Consider the following 24,978-nt stretch of genomic DNA (forward strand, 5'->3'; position numbering starts at 1 on the left):
AGGGGGCACCCGGATTTGAACCAGGGACCTCTTGATCTGCAGTCAAATGCTCTACCCCTGAGCTATACCCCCTGATTTTAAGTGACAGTCTCAGCTCACCCCTTTATGCTGCTGTAGCTATATCTAGATCCTGCCAACCTCCGCAGCCCCCGCCATGGGCTCCAACACCCATGGTCATTCCAGACTGGTCCTCCTGCTCTGAAATCCAACCGGTCTTCCTCTTCAGGTTGGCGGGAAGATTGATTCGGTCACAGTCTTCAGCCCACACCCACAAGTGCAGAGGTTGAGGCCCTCTGACCCGGAAGTGCAGAGGTTGAGGCCCTCTGACCCGGAAGTGCAGAGGTTGGGCAACTCTCGGGTTACCAGGAGAAAACGCAGGTGGGTCGGAACATTCCCACACTGCCAAGGTCGGGTCCGAGCCCAGCCGGCCTTGTTCGTCCTGCTCTACCTGCCCTTTGCGCTTCGGTCTCGTCCTCCGTCTCCTCTTCGCTGTGTATCTTTCCTCTTCCCACCGCCCTCCAAACCTCCAGACCTCGGCTGGTCCTCCTTCCTCCAGACAAATCAAGCAGTGCCCTTTTCTCAGACTCCTTCCTTGAGAAGTAATCGGAAGACCAGGCCTAATAAATACAAGGCAGACCATTCATTTCCAAAAATGAAATAGGCGACGGGAGCTGAGAAAATTATAACAGGAGTGACACTGGAGGATTTTTCCATTGTAATTATTAGAACATCTAAAACAAAGGAAGGATAGAACACCTGACACCGGGAAAACGTTACAAACGTGATGAAAGATCGTCACAAGTGCCTGAGCAGTGATGACGGTCACGACAACCCTCTGACGCAGGGCTGTGATCGGTACCGCGGCGGCAGAGCGTAGCAACCTGAGGCCCCGGGATGTGCAGTAAACTGTCCAAGGAGACGTGATTAGTAAGCCGGATGCAAACTCAGGCCGCCTGGCGCTGGAGCCCACACACTTAATCCCGTGCTTTACTGCCGAGAGTCAGAGCAGTTGTGAATTCAGACGGGAAAGGAGAGGTTATTTACATAAATCAAACTGGGAGAGTTTATTTGGGAAAAATAAAGTAGCAACGCACCTTCTTTTTGTGTATCAAAACACAGCCCAAGAGGATTAAAGCATCGTGTATAACAAAACCAAACATATAGGAGAAGAGAATATAAATGAATACCTAACTAATGTCTGAACAGCAGGAAGGTATGGAAGAAATTCCAACAGAAAATATCAGTAGTTTTGGCTACATAAACATGAAGAGTTTAGGAATATGAACAAAAGTGGGAGGTTAATGGCAAGTTGGGAAAATATTTTTGTAATTTATCACAAACTATTGCAAATAAATTAATGTGTAAAGGGCCCACTTAGGCCATCAATGCATTAATGGTGCATGCTCACTTGTGTCTGACTCTTTGCGAGTCCACGGGCTGTAGCCTGCCAGGCTTCTCTGTCCATGGACGTTTTCTAGGCAATAATACTAGAGCAGATTGCCATCTCCTACTCCAAGGGATCTTCCTGACCAAGGGACTGAACTTGTGACTTCTGGAAGTGTCCTGCAAGTCTGCTGCACTGCAGGCAGTTTCTTTACCACTGTGCCACCTGGGCTTCCTTTCAGTGAATCAGGGTAGATCTCAGACCAAAGAACTGTAAATTAAAATATAACATTTACCACCTACCAAATGAGGAAAAAATTAATATTATTATACTAGTAGTGTAAATTGGTATACAATCTTTCTTGAGTGGAAGTGCAGTGTCAAACCAGAGATTAGTTAAAATAATTAATTCCCTTTGACTTGGTAGTAATTTCCTTGGTTGGAATCCATCCTTAGAAAAACCTGAAATATGAACAAACGTTGGTTCAGGGATATATAAGACCCCTTAAGTGTTATTTAAAATATTTTAAGCAAATAAAAACTGACATGCCCAATACTAAACAGGTAGTTAAAGTGAGGTATGCTGTATCTCATGATCAAAAACTATTGGGACTTCCCTGGCAGTCCAGTGGTTAGGACTTCACACTGCAGGGGGCACCGGTTCACTCCCTAGTTGGGGAACTAAGATCCCACAAGCTGTTTAAATTTCATATAGTTCACAATAACGCATAAATTACACCCTGTCATGTTTCTCAGTCCTGACCATATTAGAATCTGTGTGTGTGTGTGCGCGCGCGCGTGTGCTCAGTCACTCAGTCATGTCCAACTCTTTTCTATGCCATGGACTGTAGTCTGCCAGGCTCTTTTGTTCATGGAATTTTCCAGGCAAGAACACTGGAGTAAGTTGCCATTTCCGATGCAGGGGGATCTTCCTGACCCAGGTGTCGAACCTGCGACTCTTGCATCTCCTGCGCTGACAGGTGGATTCTTTACCACCAGCCACCTGAGAAGCACCATTAGAATCTCCGAGGGAGGTTTAAAAAACCCCAATGCAGGGAAGAAGGGAACAGCGAGGCTGAGTGAATGACAAGGTCATTGATATTTTTAAAGCCAGGGGATTGTGTCTTAAATGACAGCATTATCGCAAATGTAAAAATATTTTCAGTAATGTTTTATTTTCATAAACTACCTAGAAATGTAAAAAAATTTTTTTTCTTTTAAGGACGTGGAAATATTTCTGAATCCAAACCAGGGCCTCTTAATCTATACTTAAATGCCCTTCTCAGGCCACAGCCTCAAAGACCAGTCCCTCCTCCTGACCTCTTCTCCCGCCTAGTCATTCCTGAGACTCCATCAAGCAAGTACTTTCCATGGCTTTTCGGGAAGCAAACCTACCTGCTGGGATGCCCAAGTCCATGTGCCTGCTGGCATCACTGTTCTTGCTGATGCATTTAAATTTGCATTGTTCATCCCATGGCATAAAGATGAAGACTAAAAGGCAGGTGGGGAGTACGGCAGATTTTAAAACTTTCATCTTCATACTTTCTACATCCTCAAAATTTTCTACAATATAATGTATTACTTTCAAAATCAGAAAAAAAAACCAATTTAAGCATATTCCCTTCTAGTAATTGCAAACAATACCATTTGCTATGATATAATTAATAATTGCTTTAAGACAAAATCTGGATACTAATTTGGGAAATATGAATTATAATTTACATATAACCCATTTAAGCGTTGATAAGGAATAATTATTTCCATTTTGCAGATGAGGGCACAGTCTCAGAAAACTTCCAGGACACTCAATTTCAAGACCTCTTGGTCCAAGTTCCGGGCTGTTGCAATACCATACGTCTTCCATCGTTTTGTAGTAACGGTTGGGTACCTGAAAGAACAGGAGGGCTGACTCAGCCTCTGTAATCTCCTCCGGGGATCTGAAACAGTTACCACCACATCTGCCCTCTGGTCCCCCTCCATGTTAGGCTGGATGTCAACCTAAAATATCAATAAAGTTTCCGATATGTTGAGTGTTTACTACTTTGGCCGTACAGCATGTACTCTTCTAATCCTCCCTTTGAGGTAGGTGCAATTATTATCTCCTATGAAGTAGCTCAGATTATACCCATTTTGTAGATGGAAAAACAGATACTGCAGGGGTTAACTGTCATTTAGTCATTCAACAAACACTTGGGAAGCGCCCATGGTGTTCGGGGTTCTAGTCTGGCACTGAGGGTTCAGCAGCGAACAGGCAAACAAGGTCCTTGACTTCGTGGAGCTTATATCCCGAGAGGTTAGAATGACAAACAGGAAAACAAACAAATGAACAAAATCATTTCAGATACTGAAAATATTGTAGGAAAATAAAGCAGGTAGATGTGATGGAAGATGACAGGGTGGGGCGGTAGTGAGATGGGGTCATCAGGAACTGACAACTGGAGCTGAAGTCTGAATGGTAAGAAGCCAGGGTGTAGAAATTTGGATGCAGAGCACTCCGGGCTGTGGGGAGAGACCACCAAGGCCCTAAGGAGGGAGCTGGCTTGGCAGGATGGATGGAGGAATGCGAACAGTATAAAGGGTCAAGACAGAGATAGGAGCAGAGGGCAGTGAGGTGGGGCGGGGGCAGCCTACAGAAGTCTTGTAAGTTTTGACGGGGTAGGAGTGGAGCCTGCACTGAATGCAGGTCTGTCTCCCTTTGGGTCCAGGGGCCACTGCCTCGGAGATCTTCCTGATGGGCTCTTCAGTGGGCCTGACAACAGGGCCTGTCCCCTCCAGCCTGTCCAATTGAGGCTCAGTATATAAGTGTCTATGGCCACACATTTCGGTTTATTAGTGTTCACCCAGGCGGCCTGGTTCCTGCTGTCACTGGGGCAACTTTCTGGAGGAGCAGGCCCACGGGAGAGTGACACGCTGTGACTCATGCACTTCCTCAGATGTCCTTGTGATGAGTGCCGGGAGCCCGAAAAACAGAACAGGAGGGCAACCCTCCTCTGTGCGGCTCGAGAGAGCTTCTCCAAGGCAGTGACATCTCCAGAATATGCTGTAGGAGGAGGGGACGTGAGGTGGACATCGGTGGTCCAGGATGGGCGAGGGGGTGGGGGCTGAGCCAGGGGAATGGAAAGAAGGCAGGACGCTGGAGTTGTGGGAGAGGGGACGGCTTCTTGTGGGTTGGGCAGCGTCCCCTCAAACCCTTGTCCTTTCAGGAACCTGGATGTGGCACTCCTTGGAAGTAGGGTCCTTGTAGATAGTTAAGTAGGATGAAGTCGTACAGAATCCAGGTGAGTCCTTTATCTAACATGACAATTGTCCTTATACGAACAGACACAGAACTAAAGACACACAAGGAGAATCCAGGTGAGGGCAGACGCAGGAGTGATGTGTCCACAGGCCCAGGGACACGGTGGGTTGCCCGCAATGAAGGGAGGACTGAGGCGTGGAACAGTCTCCCTCAGAGCCTACAGGAAGAACCAATCCTCCTATCACCTGACCTTGATTTGGGACTCTTTTAGCCAATAAATTTCTGTCGTGTGAAGCCACTCAGTTTCTGGTACTTTGTTACACAGCCCTAGGGAACTAATACGATTCCCAACCTAGGGCTCGAGAGGCAGGCAGGGTCCTGATGGAATTTTGGATTTCACTCACAGAGCAAGAGAGGACCTGCACTTTTAAAGGCTCCCTGGGGCTGCCCAGTGTTGCAGAAGCACTGACATCCACTGAGAGTCAGCCCCTCAGTATGGCCCAGGGCATGGTCACCAAGTCACTGCCTGACCCGGTCATCACTCACAGGGAACCACATGTGGCCCTTAAATGTGGGATGATTGTCAACCCCCATCCTGCCAAAGGGACCACCTTCCCAGTTTCCCAGCTTGGCCAGCCGGTACCCTACCTAACCTTCCTTCCACCCAAGAAGCTGAGCCTGTGTCCCTCCTGGAGAACGGTTTGGTAACAAACATCAAAAGCCTTAAAAAAAAAAAAAAAGGCCAATAACTTTTGACGGGGCAATGCCAACTCTGGGAAATAACTACACATATTGGAAAATACATCAAGAAGCAAACAAATAACCAGTCGGGGCCCATCGTCAGCTTCTCAAGGTCCGCCTCCGCCTAGTGTAAATACATCTGCCACTAGTTTAACCGACTCGAGTCGGAGGAAAGCGGGCGAAGCGGAGCGCAGCGCGGGACAGGGTCCGCGTCTCTTAATTCCCGGGGCATCGCGGGGGCCACCCCTTTCTCCTTCGTTCCCCGCGGCTCGCGGGGATTGCCTTTCGGCGCCTCTCCTCGGAGCGGCTCGGGGCCCTCGGGGTGGCGCGCGGCTCGGCGCCCCGCTCTCCGCAGCGCCGAGGCCTCCCCTCCGCACCCGCGGGCTGCCAGCGCCCGGATCTGCACCAAGAACGCGCCCCGCGACGCCCGGGGGCCGGCCGGAGCGTGTGCGGCAGAAACACACGGAAACCAGGGCGGCTTCGGCCCCGGAGGGCCGGTCCCCGGGCGCGCCTGCGAGACGCTCCCGCGCGGCGGACCCCGGGCTGCGGGCACAGCCCCTTCCTGGGCGCGCGACGGCGGCCCCGCGCCACCACCGAGAGGCCCCCGCGGTCCTAGAGCGGCCGCGGGCGGCCAGGTGCGGCGCGGCGGCCTCCGGGCTCCGGCCGGCAGGGGGCAGCACGCGCCGGCCGCCGTCCCACGTGGCGCCCGCGCCCCAGCGAGGCCCAGGGCCTGGCGGTGGCCCGCGCGCGCTCGGGGTGTCTGGGCCGGCTGGTGAGCGGGGAGGGGTCGGGTCGACCGAGGAATCTGAAGAATGCAGGTCCCTAGGAATTAAGTTTACAAAATAATACACATTTATTTAGAACATAACTAAAGTTATAAAAATCCAATCTTTAATAAAAATATATAGTGTTTTTTTTTTTTTATTTTTAAATTAAGGCCTGGCTCCATCATCCTGCGGCGTCGCTCACAGAGCCCAGGGGAGACAGACGCCGTCTGTTCCCATTTCACAGGGGCTGACCCTCGGGGCCCAGATTGATGGAACTGGGAGGCCGGAGAGGAAGGCTGAGGACAGGCGCGGCTGTACCCCTCGGGAGCCCAGGCGGGCTCGGAGGGTCCCCAGCGAAGTCTTCAAGGGGCTGGGGGCCTGGGATTGGGAGAGAACTCTACACAGGGAGTCCCGGTGTGTGTGTGTGTGTTACGTGTTGCCCCTGGAATCGCTGCTGTCCTGTGCAAACACAGGAGTGACAATCTAACAGCTCAGCCAGCCCCAGAAAGGGGGAGGCCTCCCTGAATGCCAGGGAGATGGCAACTCCTCCATGCCCCTGCAGTCTAGCTCTGCTGCCTGCCTGCCCTTGGATTCCTTATCGGGTCGCTGGGTGACCTTCCTTGGAAAGGCAGGGCAGCCCAGAGGGATTTCTGTCATCACCCTAAGCCACCCTGAGACTGGTTAAGAGGATCAGGCAGTGACCTGGGGACTCTACCTGATATTTGGGCTGAGATATCAGAGGGAAGGATAAATTTTCTGTGCCATCTTTTACAGGCTTGGATTAGCTTGAATGAGGAAATCATCTGCCTCCCAACGGGACAGAAGTTCTGGGTTTTATTTGTGCATTTTACTTGTTTCTTTCCTGCACAATTTCATCTGTGTCTTATTCCCTGTTCTACTCTAACAGTAGAGTGCCTCGCTTGGACCAGACGTGAGGACCAGATGCTGGAGCCAGCACGGGGATGACCTGAAGCCTGCCCTTGAGAAGGTCGAGTACATGTGGGCTGCCCAGGGCCCATGCCAGGGACGTCCTGGAGCGCAGGACAGCCTGGAGGAGGGAGACCCTCAAAGCCCACCCCCTCCCCTGCCCCGCAGTCAGGTTGTGTGTCTGAGGTCCTTGGGCTGCAACTTGGCCTGATCCTCCCTGGCCTCTGCAGTGGAAGTAAGTGATGGCTGTAAAAATAACTTCTGGGATCCTTACAGCTTCTGACAGGGCTTTTCTGGACATCTGTGCTGCTATTTCCTTCAGCCTTCCAGGAATTCGTGGTGGGTGTTAACCCGCCAGACTTCTCTGGTGAGATTTATAGGAACTCACTGCAGAACCTGATCCGGACATCTGCCTGGTAACGCAGAGGTTATAGAGACTAGGGAGGTGCTGTTGCTGTTGAGTGGCTCAGACGCATCCAAAACTCTTGTGACCCCATGGACTGTAGCCTGCCAGGCTCCTCTGCCCATGGGATTTCCCAGGCAAGAATACTGGAGTGGCTTGCCATTTCCTTCTCCGGTAGAGGTGTAGGTGTACTCTCAAAGAAAGAAATCAGCTTAAACCCTGCTATCAAAGGAGTAAGCAGGGAATGTGTCAATGGATACATTAAACACAGAGTTTGGATTGAGGCTGGGAAATGCTGAAGCAAGGGAGAGGGTTGGCAGAACTTGACAGGGGGCTTGGAGTGGGGTTTAAAGCAGCTTCCTCCTCAGAGACCCCCCTCAGTGCAGCCCCCAAGGCTGGAGGGGCTGAACAGGTGGGTTTAGCAGCCCATCCAACCCCCCCCACACCCCCACACACACCCCCTCCCGCCAAACCCAGCCCCTCTGCCTCCAACTATTTTATATATTTAGCTTCTGAAAATGGTTTTATTTAAACAGGGAATTCTGGGGCTAAAACCAAAAGCTTGAAAACAGACAGATGACGTGCAGAAAACTTGGCTGATCGTTATAAATTTGATGAAGATTTTGTGTCCTGACTCTGAAAGAGTTTCTAAAATATAGATTTAGTTTCTAGAGAGAGAAAAGGAACACTTCCAAACAAGCCGTTTAATTTCACAGGTGCGGAGATGGCTTCACGTCTTCCTACTGGGTGGTAAATAAAATGAACCTCTTCTGGTACGTTTACGGATGAGACTTAATACTTTCTCTTGGAGAAATAATGGGCTCATTCAATTCTGAGATAAGTTTTTATTCTTTGGGAATAAAAGACGTTTCCTTTACAGTAAGGAAAAAAAAAAAACAACAATGCTATTTTCATTTCGGGGGGAAAGTGTTGTAAATTAAATTCTGAAAGTCAGTTATATGACAATAACATGCTAAGGCAAGTTAATCCTTTTGGTAAAATGAACACCCAAGCATGTTTGTATGCCGTTTAGTTTATGCTTATTGCTAGACTCTGAAGAGCTGGCACAGATCTGGGCAAGAAAAATGTGTCTATTTCTTCTCAATATGTCTACCCTTTGAATTAAATATACTAGAGGTTGATATTACTTGGATGTTGACTTGCTTTTTTAGTAGTACTATGAGACATGAGGTTTAATTTTTTCCCAAACTTATTTCAAAATGTGTCACAAACCTTTGGCTTGGTAAGGCATTGATAAATTCAAGATAAAGTGGAAAATGAGTAATAACTTTAATTGGACGTTTGTTATTATTAAATTGTTTAGGGTGTCGCTTTGCAAACCAGCTTGTTGCATTTGCTTTTGGACAAAATCAATGAGGCGATTTTCAGTGATGACGACCAATCCATGTACGATAATACATACCCCATTTTTTATCTTAGGTTTTAGAATTTGTATACTTGATGTGCAGAAAATTCCTTCAGTGGAAGAAAAGCAAATGTCATGCTTCATAACCTGTTTAATTTTCTTAATTGAATTTAGCTCAAATCCAGTGAATTTCAATCCTTTGAGGGCCTAACTTTCGTATTTGTGTATTTTGTAAACAAAGAATTGATTGAATGTAGTTCTTAAAAAGCTTTTATGCTTATTAGACTATACTGATTCTAGAAGGAAACAGTTTGTTGTCCCGCTATTCATTATTTAAATAAAATTGCTAGTGAGGATAAAATTTTCATTGGCACATTTTGTCACTAAAATTCAACTTTTCAGGAATTTCCTGGAGGTCCAGTGGTTAGGATTTGGTGCTTCCACTGCAGGGGGCCCGGGTTCAATCCCTGGCTGGGGAACTAAGATCTGGCAAGCCATGTAGCACCTCAAAAAAAAAAAAAAAAATTAGCTTTTCCTTATTCTAGATAACGGTCAATAGTGATGCTCATGTCTTATCATCTTCAAGTTATTTTGAGAACTGGTTTGATAATTTCACAAAGAGAAGCAGTGAGTTTCATTCCTCGGTTGTAGCAGAAGGAATGGTGCGGACCCAAGAGGTAGCGCAAGCCGGAACCGAACGAGCCAGGGCAGGAGTCCGGTTTTATCGCGGAGCAGATGCGCTGTCCGGTGCTCACCGCCGCCACCCAGCTCCTTCTGACTGCTGAATGGCTTCATAGGTCCCAGCGTGGAAGTACACACACAGAGAGGGAGTTCCTCCCCTGAGCAGTTGAGCCTCTTCCCGAAGCCCCCAAAGGAGAGGGGAGCTTCAGAAGCTTGGGGGCTGGCTTGACGCTCAGCATCTCTGCCTTCATGTTTGGTGAGCCCAGGGCTGTCCCCAGGTTGCTGGGCTGGCCTGGCCTGTCTGCCGGCTTCAGAACCTATATGCTGCGTCCACGGGAGAGTCAGAGCTGCAATTCGAGAAAAAGGACTGTTTTGTCTTCTGTATTAAGGATCCACGAAGAAGAAACTGGGAGGCGGGCTACAACAGCAGTTAGCAGCACCCACTCTACCTTTAAATTCTGACCACATGACCGACCTGGGGCTAATCACTTCACCTCTGTGAACTTCATCTGTAAGAGGGATTATGCATCCTGATTTCACACAATGTCAGAAGAGAAAATGAAAGCATTTACTTAGCACAGTGCTGGGAACGTGGTAGGACCCAGTGAATCATACTGATAATTACTATTAATGCCTAATAAACTCAAGGCTAGCTCTGATTTCTGACTGGACGTTTTCACGGTAGGCCCCTCACTGTCCTAGCCCTTGCTTTGACTCAGTGTTTTGCTTTCTCCTTCTGCCCTCCCGCCTTCCCTGTTCCCTTCCTTCCTTGTCTCCCTTCCTTCTTCCCTCCTGTCTTTTCTTGCTTGAAAAATTATTTTAGCCTGGAGTTACGTTTGGTAGAGAGCAGAAATAGAAGGGTTAGTTGGTGTTTTAACTAAAAACACCCATTTCAAGGAACCCAGTGAGAAATGGTCAGTGCAGAACTGATTGCAAATCTACATCTAGAAGTCCCCACGACGCCCGGCAAAAACAGTAAGGCTTCCGCAGCTGAAAACGCTTTCCAGAAAGCCCGAGGAGAGGCCTCGGCCTGACTCACTGTTGCCCTGGCAACAGGAGGGCCTGGAGGCCTCCGTCCTTGATCCCTTAATCTGAGGAGCCGCCACAACACCGCCCCCGGAGAGGTCCCCACAGACACCTGGCTCGTTACAGCTACCCTGCCTGGAAGGAGGGTCGGGGAGAGATGGCGGCGTGGCCCTTCCTGCCCCTGACAGCGGCCTAAAGTCTCCCTCAGCCTTCACAGGCCTCGGAGGAGAATTGGGCCGCAGTCTCCAGTGGGTTCTGAGTGCTGTCAAGGCAGCGCAGGGCTTCCTAATCCTTTTGTGTTTCTCCATGGAGCCCAGCACAATGCTCTGCACACAAGGGGTGTCTGATAAGTCCGGCGTCTGCGTGGTGCCGAGCGCCCGCTCCAGTGCCAGCCCCGCGGCCGGCTCGGTCACCGCCCCCTCCTGGGCGAGCCAGCCGGCCTGCAGCGACCACCCACTCCTCCCTGTCTTCATGTCCGCAGCTGCAGACAGGGGCTCCCTGACCCTAAGGCCTCTCTGGCCCCTACGATGCTTTTTTTGTACTCTCTTGCTACATTCGTGATTTTGGCAAACGTTTGGCACAGACCAAAATTCTGCTCGGTATACGGATCTCCCTGATTGTACCTTAAATTTTAAAATCTGAGGGTATAATGGAGTAATTTTGAAAAGAGAGGCTCCGACTTCTCTTTTGTCAATAACCATTCGGGTTATTTGGTTACGTGGCCAAACACTTGGGCTTTGGCGCCAAGACAGCTTGAGTTCAAATCTTGGCTCTGCCACGTGATGGCTGTGTGACTCTGGGCCAACCAAACCTCTCCGGGTCTCAAACACTTCACTTATAAAATGAGCGTGTGGTGTACACATCCGAGCTATAAGGCCTTAGAAGGTGCGTAAAACCTTCAAAAGTGAAAGGACTTCAATAAATGGTAGTTATCCTCTTGGACACACAACCCCACAGGGCCAATGGCAACCGACAATTCAGGAAGTTGAGTCTGGCTTTCTAATAAGTTAAAGGTCCTGGGGAAGTGCCATGGGGGTACCGCTACCCAGGAAGGTGGGTCCTACCCACTGCAGACACTGGCATGTGGCCGAGATGTGAGTTTAAACCCCTGTCCACTCCCACTTCAAGACTAAGTACAGTTGTCTGTGTGATTTAACTTGAACGTCCTTCCACCAGAGTAATTTTCTTTTTCTTGCCGGTGGGAAAATTGCCTTTCTCAGAGATTCATTCCTTTAGGACACAACACCAGCTCACTACCTGCCCAAACTTCTGCTTTTACTAAAATTAAGCTATCATTCGCTTCCCTGGTGGCTCAGACGGTAAAGAGTCAGCCTGCAATGCGGGAGACCTGGGTTCGATCCCTGGGTTGGGAAGATCCCCTGGAGAAGGGAATGGCAACCCACTCCAGTATTCTTGCATAGAGAATTCCATGAACAGAGAGCCTGGCAGGTTACAGTCTTTGGGGTCACAAAGAGTCAGACATGACTGAGTGACTTTCACAGCCATAAACTAATCTGAAATTAGCAAACTTTCATTCAGACCTTGGAATGTGCCAGCATCTTCGCTACATATTTGCTCTATTGTTATTAAGCCTCAGAACAATGGTTTAGGGTGCACAGTTCACAAGTGAAGACATGGTCAGTTAATTAACTTGTTCAAGGTGACACAGCTATCATGTTTAAATCCACATCTGTTCAACTCCAAGGTCCGTCTATACTGTAGTGACCCCTCTGTTTGATGCTGGTCTGTGGCTGCTGTCAGGCAGATGGAGAGTGGGGATCACAGGGGTGTCCAGGAATCGGGAAAAGGGAGGAGTCACCTGGAGTCCAGGGCACTGGGCTGCAAGGAGGAATGAGCATGAGGAAGGGGTTAGAGCCAAGGAAGGGGAGGGGGTCTCGTGATCAGGTCTGAATAGCCCAGGCACCCCCAAGGTCTCAAATTCCAAGACTTGTAAAGATTTTGAGCAGCAGTGGCCTTTTGCCACCTCTCCAGAACACCTCTGCTCACATCTCTTCAAGGCGTCAAACATCCTTGTTCCCTCTGTCACGCCCCTCACCCCCAGCAGCAGATCGTCCACAGACCCATCCTCACCACTGCCGGCTCCCCCTCACGTCTGACTCTGGACCGTCCCCATCGCAGCAGCCCCCTGATACCCACCTGCCCCCATCTCTCTCCTGCTCAGCAGTCAGCAATGGCATCTCCTACAAGATTAAGTTCAAACTCCACACTCTCCAGTCTCCTCAACACTGTCTACCCCCAGCCAGCCCGTCTGGCTCCGTTTCTCTGCACAAGCCCTTGCTCCAGTTCACGGAGTTCATCAGGCACTGATCCCTGATTCAGCTGGGCCCGCTTCCCACACCTCAGCCATCGAGAATACCTACAGCCAGAAGGCCTTCGTCCTGCCTCAAATCTGTGAAATCCTCCAGTCCAGATCCCACCTCTGCAGGCAGAGCCGTGCTGTGTCTAGGCCGTCCCCTCCTGAGATTGGTCGTGCATTTATGACAGGCTTGGCACGTAAATGTTTCCCGCACACAAACCTAACGACTTGTTCTGGATCTGAATCTACTCTCCAGCGGGTTCTGCAGGTCAGGGCCCGACTGGCTGCCTCTCCAGCCCTTCATGCCAGTCCGGGGCCTCTGCCCCGCCTTTGGCTGCTGGCCCTGATGTCCTCCCATCTTTTTAGAAAATTTCAGTAAACGAACAGCTCACATCCTCTCCAGTCTGCGCTCTTTGGCCGTCCCGTCCCCTCTCTCACGCCTTCCTTCATGCGTCTTTATAAAGGAGGGTGTTGATGACCCCGAGTGGTAAAGAACTTGCCTGCCAGTGCAGGAGACACAAGAGATGTGGGTTTGATCTCTGGGTTGGGAAGATCCCCTGGAGTAGGAAATAACAACCCACTCCAGTATTCTGGCCTAGAGAATTCCACAGACAGAGGAGCCTGGTAGGCTACAGTCCATGGAGTCGGAGTCAGACACAACTGAGCACATAAGCACATGGCCCCTTCAAAGTCAACCTTTTCCTTCCCCTTTCTGAATACCCTGTAAGAGTATCTCATCCTCTGCTCTCTGCTTCCAGACTCAAGACTCAGTCCTCTACCTTCAGCAATTCTTGGCTCTCAGGCTCTCTGCCTTCAGACGTCTGGCCTTCCCAGGTCCCACCACTGAGCCGGGCACTCTGCTCGCCTCCATGAACTGTCCCTTCAAATGGCCTGAACCCTGCCAAACTCAGGAGCAGAGAGAGAGTAGATTGCTATGTGGGCCAGTAACCCGCCCCAAGTTTCTTTCTGAGACCCACTGGAGGACGATTGGAATCAATACCTAGTGCAATGAGGGTGCACTGGTGCCTTTAACGAGTCCAAGGAGAGTAACTCCGATGCAACATACACTTGAGAAGTGTTCTGATTGGTGCCTTTTGTGGTTTTCCCAAATTGGCACCAGGTGCCTCTGCACCCCTTGCCTTACCCACACCCCTCCTCGGCCCCGGGCCACAGCCACACCTCCACCAGCTGCGTTTCCAGCCAGGCGGGAGGGCTGCCTGGTCCTGAGGGTAGCGTCCAGCTTCTGCTGTCGGTCTTCCAGCCTCGTCCAAACCTGTCCCCTCTCCCTGCCTCCCATCTGAGCCCCACTGTCCTCTGACACCCGGGCAGGGATGGTGTGCGCTGGAGGCTCTACCCTCCAGTCAGCTCATTCACGCGTCAGGTCTGCCTCTCCACGCCCTCTGGGCCACCCGATACGAGGAAGCGGCACAGAAAAGGACTCAACGGAACCTGTCCACTGACACGGGGCACACGCCCCTCGGCCACCTCCTCAACCCCTCCCCTTTTACGACCAAACAAAAACGGCAAACAGGAAACGCTCGTCTTTTAAAAATTACTCTATTATTATCAAATAGAACCACAGTATCCAAAATGTCATTATAAAGTTCTATCCCCAACTAAGTGGCCCCGCCCCACCCCTCCGAGTGGCCGGCGGCCAAATCACGCCCCCCGTGCTGATTGGTTTCATCCATTTTATTGTCAAGGAAATGAACAGCCCAAAGGGGGTTCCCCAGGTCCGCGCTCGCCACCCCCCGCCACTGGGGCCCCCCGCGGGAGACGCGGCCACCCCGCGTCCTGGGGGGAGGAGGGACGAAAGGAGAGGGGGTGGGGGAGAGCTCACGGCAAAGGGGCTGGGGGCGCCCCGTGCCCGCCCGCCGGGCTCGGGCCCCGGGCCAGGCCGCGCTCACTCGCCCGTGTGGGTCCGCAGGTGGTACTTGAGCGACTGCTTGTAGCGGAAGCACTTGGCGCAGTGCGTGCAGGGGTAGGGCCGCTCGCCCGTGTGCGCGCGCTGGTGCTCCAGCAGGTGGTGCTTCTGCGTGAAGCGCTTGCCGCACTCGGCGCAGTGGTAGGGCCGCTCGCCTGTGTGGATGCGCCGGTGCTCCAGCAGGTGGTGCTTGCGGATGAAGCTCTTGCCGCACTCGGGGCAGGCGTGCGGCCGCTCGCGCGAGTGCACGCGGCAGTGGTTGGTGAGCTTGGACTTCTCGCTGAAGCTCTTCTCGCACTCCGGGCACTTGAAGGGCCGCTCGCCCGTATGAGTCCGCTGGTGGCGCAGCAGGTGCGAGGGGCGGCTGAAGCTCTTGCCGCACAGGCTGCAGATGAAGGAGACCTCGTGCTTGCCCGCGTGCACGCGCTGGTGGATGACCAGGCTGATGTGCAGGCGGAAGCTCTTCTTGCACTCAGGGCACGTGTAGGGCCGCTCGCCCGTGTGCGTGATCTGGTGCTTGGTGAGGCTGGACTTGTGGCTGAAGCTGCTGTCGCACTCGGGGCACTTATAGGGCTTGGGGCCGCCACCGCTACCACCGGAGCTGGGCGACTTGGGGCGCGGCTTGAGCGCGTGCTTGGGGGCGAAGCCGGGGCCACGCTCGGGCGACGTGTAGCCACCACGGACGCGGTGGATGCGCTGGTGCAGCGTGAGCTGCTGCTTGTGGCGGAAGCTGACCTCGCACTCGGCGCACTCATACGGGCCCTCCTTGATGTGGTTGCGCTGGTGGATGATGAGGTTGATCTTCAGCCGGAAGCTCTTCCCGCACTCCATGCATGTGAAGGGCCGCTCACCGCGCCGGTTCCGCTGCTGCTGGCTGCCTGAGCCCCGGTTCTCGCCCGGGTGCCGCTCGCCGTGCGACGGGGGCGCCAGTCGCTTCACCGCCGGGTTCCCCAGCTGCAGCGGCGGGGGGCTCTCCTCGCCCTCGGGGGACAGCTCCCCTGGCAGCGGCGTCGGGTACAGGCCGGCCTCGTACCTCCCGGACAGCTGCCCAAGGGACTGCAGGTGCTGCGGCAGCTCATCGTCCTCCTCGTCTTCCTCCTCCTCCTCCTGCTCCTCGGTCTTGATCACGATCCCCTCTGCTCCGGGGGACGGGAGTGGGAGGTAGGGGGAGAGACAAGACGCCGTTAGGTGTCGCCTGGAGCCCCTGACCCGGGTGAGGCAGCCCCTTCACCCACACACACCGCGTGCGCACCTTCGGCCCCGCGCCTTTGCGCCTGCCCGCTCCCTGCGGCCCAGGGAACCCGGGCTAGCCGCGGGGCTTAGCTCAAGAAAGGGCCCATTCGGGCTGGCCCAACCAGGCCCAAAACAGGCGGGTCGGAGCCCTGTCTTGGAATTTTCTACAGAGGAAGCGGGGATGACGGGATCCTTGAGGTGGGACGTGGGCGCTGTGTGTGCCCATTGCCTGGCACCTGTAGCGGGCAGGGACTCGCAGGTAAGAAGGAACCCGCACGCGGAGCCCTCCTGGAGGCGCTCGCTCGGGTCCAAGGAGCCAAAGGTTGGCACCCTCAGGACCCACGACGCTCCAGGCCCATCAACACCCCTGTCTTATTTTGGCCACTTGAGGGTTGGGTTTCTACCACGCATGTCCAAAGGGTCTTGACTCATCAAGTTCCCAGCCTCTTCCCCTCTGCGGTCGCCTCTGCCTGAACTTGGTTCAGCCTCACTGGCCTCCTTTCCGGAACTCCCCTGGAGATTTCTCCTCAGGTGCCTTCACTGCCCCTCCGCCAGCAAATCCCCCCTTCTTGGTGGGGGGGGTGTCTCCAAATCCTGCCCATTTCTTAACGCCCAGCCCCAATCCTGTCTGCCCCTGAAGGCCTTCCTTGGCCTTCCCCACCTGTATCCCTCAAGCGCTCTCGAGCCCACAGCAGGTGTGGGGATGCCTCCTGAGGTAGCACCTCATCTACATGGTGGATGGCTCACTGCCTCAGACTCCACCAGTCCTGACCCTGGAGCTGGCTGGTGTCCAGGCTGTCCTCTGTCTTTGCCACAAGCGGGGTGCGCAGTGCCCCACATGTGGTAAGTGTTTCATGAACACCCCAAATGGTGGATGTCCTCCTCCTGGGCCTCTGCCCTCTAGCCTAAAAGGCTGTCTGTTTTACAGGGTTCCTGGAGAACGTAAGTCGGAGAGTCTGCCAGCATCTGTGTAAATTTTCTCAAGAGCCTTGTTCTTACCTGGCCCTCTCTAACCACTGAATTGGGGAGCTCTTAGTGGCCAACTTTGTGTGACATGAGAAAGGCATTCACTTTCGAGTCCACCTGTGAGATGGAAGATGTGACAGTGTGACATTTGTGGAATTCTCAGGAGCAAACAACTAAACTTTTCCAAAACACTTTCCACCTACGCTCGCTCATGTTCCTAGGATGCTATTACAGGAGAAATCAAGCAAGAATTATCCGTTTCACAGACATGGGGCATCCAAGCTTGCCGCTGTCAAGTAACGTTTCCAAATAAAGTAAATAAACTGAGACCTCTTCAGCACTTGCAACTGAAGGACCAGCTAGTCTGTCCCCTCAACTGACAGGGAAACTGAAGCTGGCAGTGTTTGTGAGCTGGCCAAAGTCCTGTAAGTCTGTCAGTGACTGCTAGGCCACAGCACTTCCAGCTACTCCTCTGCACCCTGTAAGTGTCAGTGTTAAAATTAGAACACAGGTGTGCCGAGTCCCAGCGCAGGCCTCCCCGGCTATAAGACAATGCTGCCTCAGTCCAGTCAGAACGCTCAGCAGGAAGTGACCCAGAACATCCCTGGAACATGATGCTTAAAAGATCAGGAAGGAGGAAGTCGCTTCGGAGGCTGGCAACTCATTGCCCTGGTGTTGATCCTCAAAATAGGGTTGTTTATGAAAGGCAGAAGGGAAATACGGGCCTTGGAATATTGGAACTCTCCTTGGGTTTCGAAGTTGTATTTTCTTAACAAAATAATGAAACAGTTGGCCCTAAAATTCAGGACTTGAAATTCCGCAAAGAATCTTAGAATATTACTAAGTGGTACTAATAAAAATTAACGGGAATATTCACAGGGCAATCAATGCAAGGTAGCCTCACAATTAGCCTTGTGTCTTTCACTATTCTCTAATGAAGGACAACGTGGTATGTTAAAAAGGTTTATCATGCAATTATTTAAAAATAAAGAGTTAGATCCACATTGTTTGACCAAGAATAATGTCCATGATATTTTATTATTGTGTGAAAAAAGACAAACTGCAAGGGAATAAAATAAAGTGAAAAAAATTTAAATCATCATTTCTCCGTATAAATATTAACTGATATGATGGCTAATGACTTCCAGTATACTAGACTTTGATAAGTCTAGTATTAATGATGATTCAAGAAAAGTTCAGGTTCATTTCATTTATGCATATAGTTGTACAATTCCTGAGTAAAACAGTAGCTAAGTAGACTTAGTAGCTAAGTCTAATAGTGTATTTAAAAAATACACCATGAGAATCACACGGGGCTTTTCTCAGGCCTGCATGGATGGGTCAGCGTCACAGAAGCCACCCTGGCAGCACTCCTGAGAGCGCACGTCCTCACAGGGAGCAAGGGTGTGTAGCCTGGTGACCCAGAGGCTTTGAGATTAAACAAAAATGAGGCCTAGATTCCGCCAGAAAAAGACAGCACAGTCTCAGCCGTTTGCAAAGATGTGTGATCCAAGGTGGAAATCTTCAAGCCAGTTGAGGTTTCTAGTATGACACAGGGATGACCAAGGACAGACATATCAGGAGACGGAAGTTCTCGTCTTGCCACCAGTGTGTGACCTTCTTGGCCTGCCGAGGGAGGGGCCGGAGAGATGATCTCTGCCATCCCCGGAGGTCCTCGTCTGACCTGGTCTTTGGCTGCAATGCCCTCTTTGCTTGCCCAGGGACGGATGCTTTTCAATCCCGGGGCAGGGGACCTGGACCTAAGGCCCTGCTTGGTTCGGTCACAACTGCTGAGCCCTCGGTGCCACACAACCTCTCTGAAGGAGACCTCGGCTTCCCCCCAGGCAGGACCCCCACCTTGCCCCCTCTGCAGGCCTGACGACACCAGCTCCCCACTCACCTGCACAGTTCCTCTGCTGTACCAGCATCTGCTTGAGCTCGCTGAACTCGCCTGAGCCCTCCGTGGATGCCTCCAGCGGGTTTTCTGGCTCCTGCATGTCCAGGTCCGGCTGCTCGCCGCATGGGTCCCCCAGCTCTGAGTCCTGGAAGCCATGCTCCTCCACCTGGCCCATCAGGGGCTCCGGTGTCTCCAGGCTCTCCGAGCCCTCATCGTTGGTCTGCACCTCGATCTTAATCACGATCCCATCATGAGCTGAGAAGGTGGGCGGGTGGGGGGCGGGAGAGGACAAAAGAATCCAGAACATGTTCATTCCACCTGCTCAGGTTTTTGCAGCCCTAGAATTTATATTTTCAAAAGTCTTATTTTAGAGACCCTGAAGAAATATCCCGAGTTGGCGGTGAGTAGGCATAAAATTTTCTGGACACCGTGTAGCCTTGAATATAAACTGGAGTCAAGTTAAAATAGAGGCAGTTTGTTTCCACGACCCCCTGTAATTTTATAAGATAGTCATGGTTTCTTTTAAAAAGAGACCCAAATTCCTTTTCCCAAGTTAGGTCAGAACAAGCCACCAGCAACTCTCTGTCTCTCCACCTCAACCAAGTTAAGAAAGACAAGGCTAATCATGTGGTTGGGCTTCCCAGGTGGCTGAGTGATGAAGAATTTGGCTGCGATGCTGGAGATCTGGGTTCGATCCCTGGGTCCAGGGGAAGATCTCCTGGAGGAGGAAATGGCTACACTCCAGTATTCTTGCCTGGGAAGTCCCATGGACAGAGGAGCCTGGTGGGCTACAGTCCATGGAGTCCCAGAGTCGCACATGACTTAACGACTAAACAATGACAACAGTCATCTGGTCACCTGCAAGTCCTTGCCAGGTGTCCTACATCCACAGACCAGAGCCTCCCCCCACCCCCGCCCCAGTCCCCTCTCCCAGCCTCCATTTATAGGCACAAGAGGGGGCCGCAGGGTTGTTTTCAGTTAAATAGCATCTGATTACACACATGGCCCTGACATTTTTTTTGTAATCTACTTGTGTGTCTGTTGCAGGCTAATTTCAAATGTTGTTACACACAGGCATCACTTGACATAAATGGGATTATAGCACACATTTCTGGTTTTCAGGGCAGTATTTTTCTCCTTTTAATCTGCCTCCCCTTCCCCTCACTTGACAAGTACGAGTATCTCAGGTAACTCCCGTGACGGACGTCACAATTTTCTGTGCTTATGGAATGATTTATCATAGCACGCTTACATTCATGTTTCTTTTCTAGCCATTGGTTGCAAAAAATAAAACTGTCTATACATAATCCTCTATGTTCCTTTCTCACTCAAATATCCTGTAGAAATCCTTTCATGGCAATTTCTGTAGGCTAATGCATCCTTTTAAAAGTTGAGAATATTCCACGGTGAGGATCATACAGCAATGTCTTCAATCATTTCCTTATTGACAACATTCACTTTTTGCTCCTCGGCTTTTGCCCTGGTGAACAGCACTGCCATAAACATATGTTTATTTATATCTCTAACTGAAAGGAGTGCTTTTATTTTTAGGAGAGTGGCGGGAGTGGGACTGCAGGGTCAAAAATTAAAAATATTTTAGATTCTGACAAATGTCATCAGCCTCTTATCTACAGGGCTGTGACAATTCACATCTCTAGCAGCACTTTCCCAATGTCCCCGCCGACAAAAGACATCACTGCTCTTTTTAATTTTCCTCGGTCAGATGGGTATAAAGTGATAACTCACTGATACTTTAATAGTTCTACTTCCCTGATGAGGGTAATGTGAGTGTCATTTCTTGGTCTCTGAGAGTGGATTCTGTGTGAACTGTGTTCTGTCAATCGGTCAGAGACCTTTGATTCCTATATTAAAGATAACCCATCTCTCTTACCGGCATTTCAAATATTTCCCCCAAATTCATCACTTGTCTTTGCCTTTGTGTTACCTTTTATCATAAAACTTTCCTAAAGTTTTCATTTCATCAGTTACGTCCCTTTTCCTTTTTATGGCTTGTGGGTTTTCTATTTTATGAGAGTTAAGCAGGAGGTCTCCTCTGGCCCTAGGTGGTTCATCTCATCTCCCACATTTTATCCCCAGGGCCTTATCATTTTCTTTTTTACCTTTAGCTCTTTATTCCATCTGACATTTGCTTTCATCTTGTGCATAGCGTGAGGTAGGGGCTCAACTTTATTTTCTTGCTTATGGATAGGGCTACGCCAGCATAAATCCCCTCAAATCACTGTGTTAATTAGGGAAATTGTAAACGTACAATGCATGAACATACTCATTCTTTGAACATTTATCCCATAGCTATTTACTGAGCACCAACCACGAAACAGAGCTCCCTGCCTGCCTGCATCTCACAGAAGGCAATAAACATAATTAATAAACTAGATGGTGTGTTACAAGGTGTTAAGTGCTATGGAAAAAAGAAACGGGACCAGGATCCCAGTGGATGAAGCTCCTCATTGTCCTTTGCCGTGTTCGCTTGTCCCGCCCGAATGAAGTGGACCACATCACCAAGAAAGCAGACCACTAATCATACTAGCAACTGATGCCACATGGCCTAAAGCTGGCTTCTTTCTGATGCCTGGCAATCCTTTAATTCCTCTCTGATCAGCCGATGGGGAGTGCACTGTATAGGAAACAGTCCAACAGCCTTCCACGCAGCCCGTGCCTACTTTCCCTCCGAAATGAGCCGCCAGAGATGTCTTCATCCTACTCTCTGCCTTACAAACAAGATAAGTCATCCACACTCACACCCTGCTTCCTCCTGCTCCAGCCTGAAGCCATCGCCTGGCCTCCTGTGTCCCTCCTCCGGCCTCCCCTCTTCTGGGCTCTCTACTACATCACAACCATGGCTCCAGCATCAGAAAAGTATCTTCCCTGACTTCAGAAACTCCTGGAAATATTTTGCTTGCCTCCTCCCTAAGATAATTTTTTAAAACCAGGTACTCGTTTGCACCTTCCTGAATAAATACATAAAATGTATCAATCGCTGCAAAAGATGTAATTTCTGGAGTACTGTAAATACTGATATTTTAAAATAAACTCTTCCATTGCCATTTAACGTTGCCAATGGAATCGTAGAACCCTGGCAATTTAAAACCCACCATTATTCACTTAAAAAATACATGAACAAGTTCTTCTTTGATACTTGAAATTTTAATATCATTCCTTTTCACCTTGGACTTCTATTTCTATTCCCACTTTACCCACAGAATTTTATCCTAATAGAACATATTTTTGTGCTCAGATGCCTTTTACTGATCACCTCATCTACCACTCTGCCACAGAAATGTGCATGTAAATGGAAAGATTAATTTCGCTTTCACTTCTAATAACCACAGGGCTCTAAGAGTTACTTTTCTGCCTGGTTTAAGTCATCCTTAGTTATTACTATTGTGGAATGAAAAATAATTATTCAAGATGGGAAACCAAAAACCTGGAGGAAGTGAATCTCTTACAAGGATGAATAGGGACTTTTTCCCCAATTAGTTCACTTATCTGAGAGTGGATATTCTTCTCTCTTGAATGAGACAGAGTTCAGAATAAATTCTATTCCTGCTTTTCATTTTTATAAATATAACCATTGGGATAGCTCATTTGCATAGATCTGGAGATGGGCTGGCGGGAGCTTTGTTATGGGATCATCCCTCTATTCTGTGAACTTCTGAATTACAATGCTGCAAAAGCGCATGGTTAACATATCATCAAAAACTGTTTTTAATGACCTATTAGCTGACAACTTAATTAGGTTCTCTTTCAATTTTGTTGAAAGCCAGGTATTCCAAATATCTGACTTCTAAACGAATTCACCATCCAGGCCCCAGAGCCATGCACTTCTGGTTCTGTCCCCGCAACAGTCTGGCTTGTGTCTTTGTTTCACGGCCCCAAGGGCGTTTTATACCTCAGAGAAACACTCCATAGTAAGGCAAGATGGGCAGGAGGTGCCTGTTCTTTATTTTCAATACTGTGAGACCCGGGAGCTAAGGAACAGCACTACTGGGACTGCAAGCATCCAGTGCCATCGACGATGCGTTTTATGAAGATCAGATGGACAAAGACTTGGAAACGGGACCTGAAAAGCCATCTGTGCTGTGCCTTCTGGGAAAGGCACTTGTACCCCCTGGGCTTGGGTGTTCCAGCCTGAAGACCACAAAGCCTTCCCATATCCCTTGTTGTTCAGTCTCTAAGTCATGTCTGACTCTGTGACACCATGAATTGCAGCATGCCAGGCTCTCTGTCCATCACTATCTCCTGGAGTTTGGTCAAACTCATGTCCATTGAGTGATACCACCCAACCACCTCATCCTCTGTCGTCCTCTTCTCTTCCTGCCCTCAATCTTTCCCAGCATCAGGGTCTTTTCCAGTGAGTCAGTTCTTCATATCAGGTGGCCAAAGTTCTGGAGCTTCAGCTTCAGCATCAGTCCTTTCAATGAATATTCAGAGTTGATTTCCTTTAGGATGGACTGGTTGGATCTCCTTGCTGTCCAAGGGACTCTCTTGAGTCTTCTACAGCACCACAATTCGAAAGCATCAATTGTTAGGTGCTCAGCTTTCTTTATGGTCCAATTCTCACATCTGTACGTGACTGCTGGAAAAACCACAGCTTTGAGTATGTGGACCTTTGTTGGCAAAGTGATGTCTCTGCTTTTTAACATGCTGTCTAGGTTGGCCATAGCTTTTCTTCCAAGGAGCAAGCGTCTTTTAATTTCATGGCTGCAGTCACCACCTGTAGTGATTTCGGAGCCCAAGAAAATGAAGTCTGTCACTGCTTCCACTGTTTCCCCTTCTATTAGCCATGAAGTGACGGGACCAGATGCCATGATCTTCGTTGTTTGAATGTTGAGCTTTAAACTTGGCTTTTTCACTCTCCTCTTTCACATCCTCCTTTAAGACCCCCACTCCACCAGACGTCCTAGGCTGCTCTCAGCCCATCATGAGTGTGAGCCTCTCTGAACCCAAGCCGTTGTCTGCTCCTCTATGGCATCTAATTCTTTTCCCCTTGAAATGGGCAGCAGGCACATATTTTTATGCCTCTCCCCTACTTTCTGGGCAGCAGAGAAGCCAGTGTTTCCCACTGAAAAGTTCTCTCTGTGCCGAACAACTTCTGAAACAGTACTGACAACCAAAAACCAGACTGCATTCATAAGCAGTAATCTGTTCTCCCATTAAAAAAAAATTAATCAAAGACAAATACATTGTGGGAACATAGTTTATGACCAAAGGTAGCATTTCAAACCATCGGAAAGGGATTAGGTAAGTGGAGTGGAGACAACTGGCTTCCTGACTAGCAGAAAAAACAAAGTATCTTCACATATCTCACCTCAAAATAAATTATGGATGAATAAAACTTTAGACATAAATAATGAAATCACACTAGGATTAGGGGAAAAAAAGCACATTTTCCCTCCTCCCCCGTCCCCTCTTCCTTCCTTTCTATAAACAACGTTGAGCTGAGAAACAGGCTACTTCAAGACCCTCTGGGACTTCAAAGATTCCTTCCAGAAGCTACCTGGTCAGTTACGCCAAACATATTGAATATGCACAGTACTATAATCTTTAGTATAATGTGCAGTCAACTATAACTTTTTGGTGTAAATTTTCTGGAAAAAAAATTTGTAGATTTGCCTTGACATTGTTTGGTGATAAGAAATATTTAATTTGTGATTGGTTTTTAATCTTGTAATTACATTTCTTCATAAGAACTCTACTGAGATGGGAAAAATCTCTGCTACAAATTGTTTTCAAAAGTATTAAATGTTGTGAACACATTTAATTATTAATGAAGTGGGTATAATGTTATTCTGGGGGACAGTTAAACATTTAATTATTTACATTTTGTAGTTTTCAAATAAAGACATCAAAGATACATTTTTAGAAAAAGCAAGTTGCTAAACAATGTACTTCTATACTGTCTGAAAACATTTTTTTTTAACAACGAGAAAGCATTTATTACATAATTAAGGCTCTGTGTATATGTGTTTGACTCAGTTCAGTTCAGTCGCTCAGTCATGTCCGACTCTCCGCGACCCCATGAATCACAGCACGCCAGGCCTTCCTGTCCATCACCAACTCCCGGAGTACACTCAAACTCATGTCCACA

The 24,978-nt window shown here is 49.6% G+C and overlaps 1 protein-coding gene and 1 non-coding gene across 3 annotated transcripts in view; both read right to left on the bottom strand.

Moving 5' to 3' along the window:
- On the bottom strand, window positions 1–72 carry TRNAC-GCA (transfer RNA cysteine (anticodon GCA)). The gene has a single exon. It is a non-coding gene; the product is annotated as a tRNA-Cys (tRNA).
- Window positions 73–14,526: 14,454 nt separating this feature from the next.
- Window positions 14,527–24,978, bottom strand: part of ZNF777 (zinc finger protein 777) — a 28,492-nt gene continuing 18,040 nt past the window's right edge. For both annotated transcript variants that reach the window (XM_055421452.2, XM_055421451.2), the window contains exons 5-6: window positions 18,873–19,124; window positions 14,527–15,909 (exon numbers count right to left, since the gene is read on the bottom strand). In XM_055421452.2, the coding sequence (XP_055277427.1) occupies window positions 14,753–15,909; window positions 18,873–19,124 (1,409 nt within the window). In that variant the 3' untranslated portion in view covers window positions 14,527–14,752. The remainder of the gene's footprint in view (window positions 15,910–18,872; window positions 19,125–24,978) is intronic.

The sequence above is a fragment of the Moschus berezovskii genome, chromosome 3 (genome assembly GCF_049115385.1).
Source record: "Moschus berezovskii isolate FMDL1 chromosome 3, NW_MosBer_1.0, whole genome shotgun sequence".
In the NCBI taxonomy this organism is placed as follows: Eukaryota; Metazoa; Chordata; class Mammalia; order Artiodactyla; family Moschidae; genus Moschus; species Moschus berezovskii.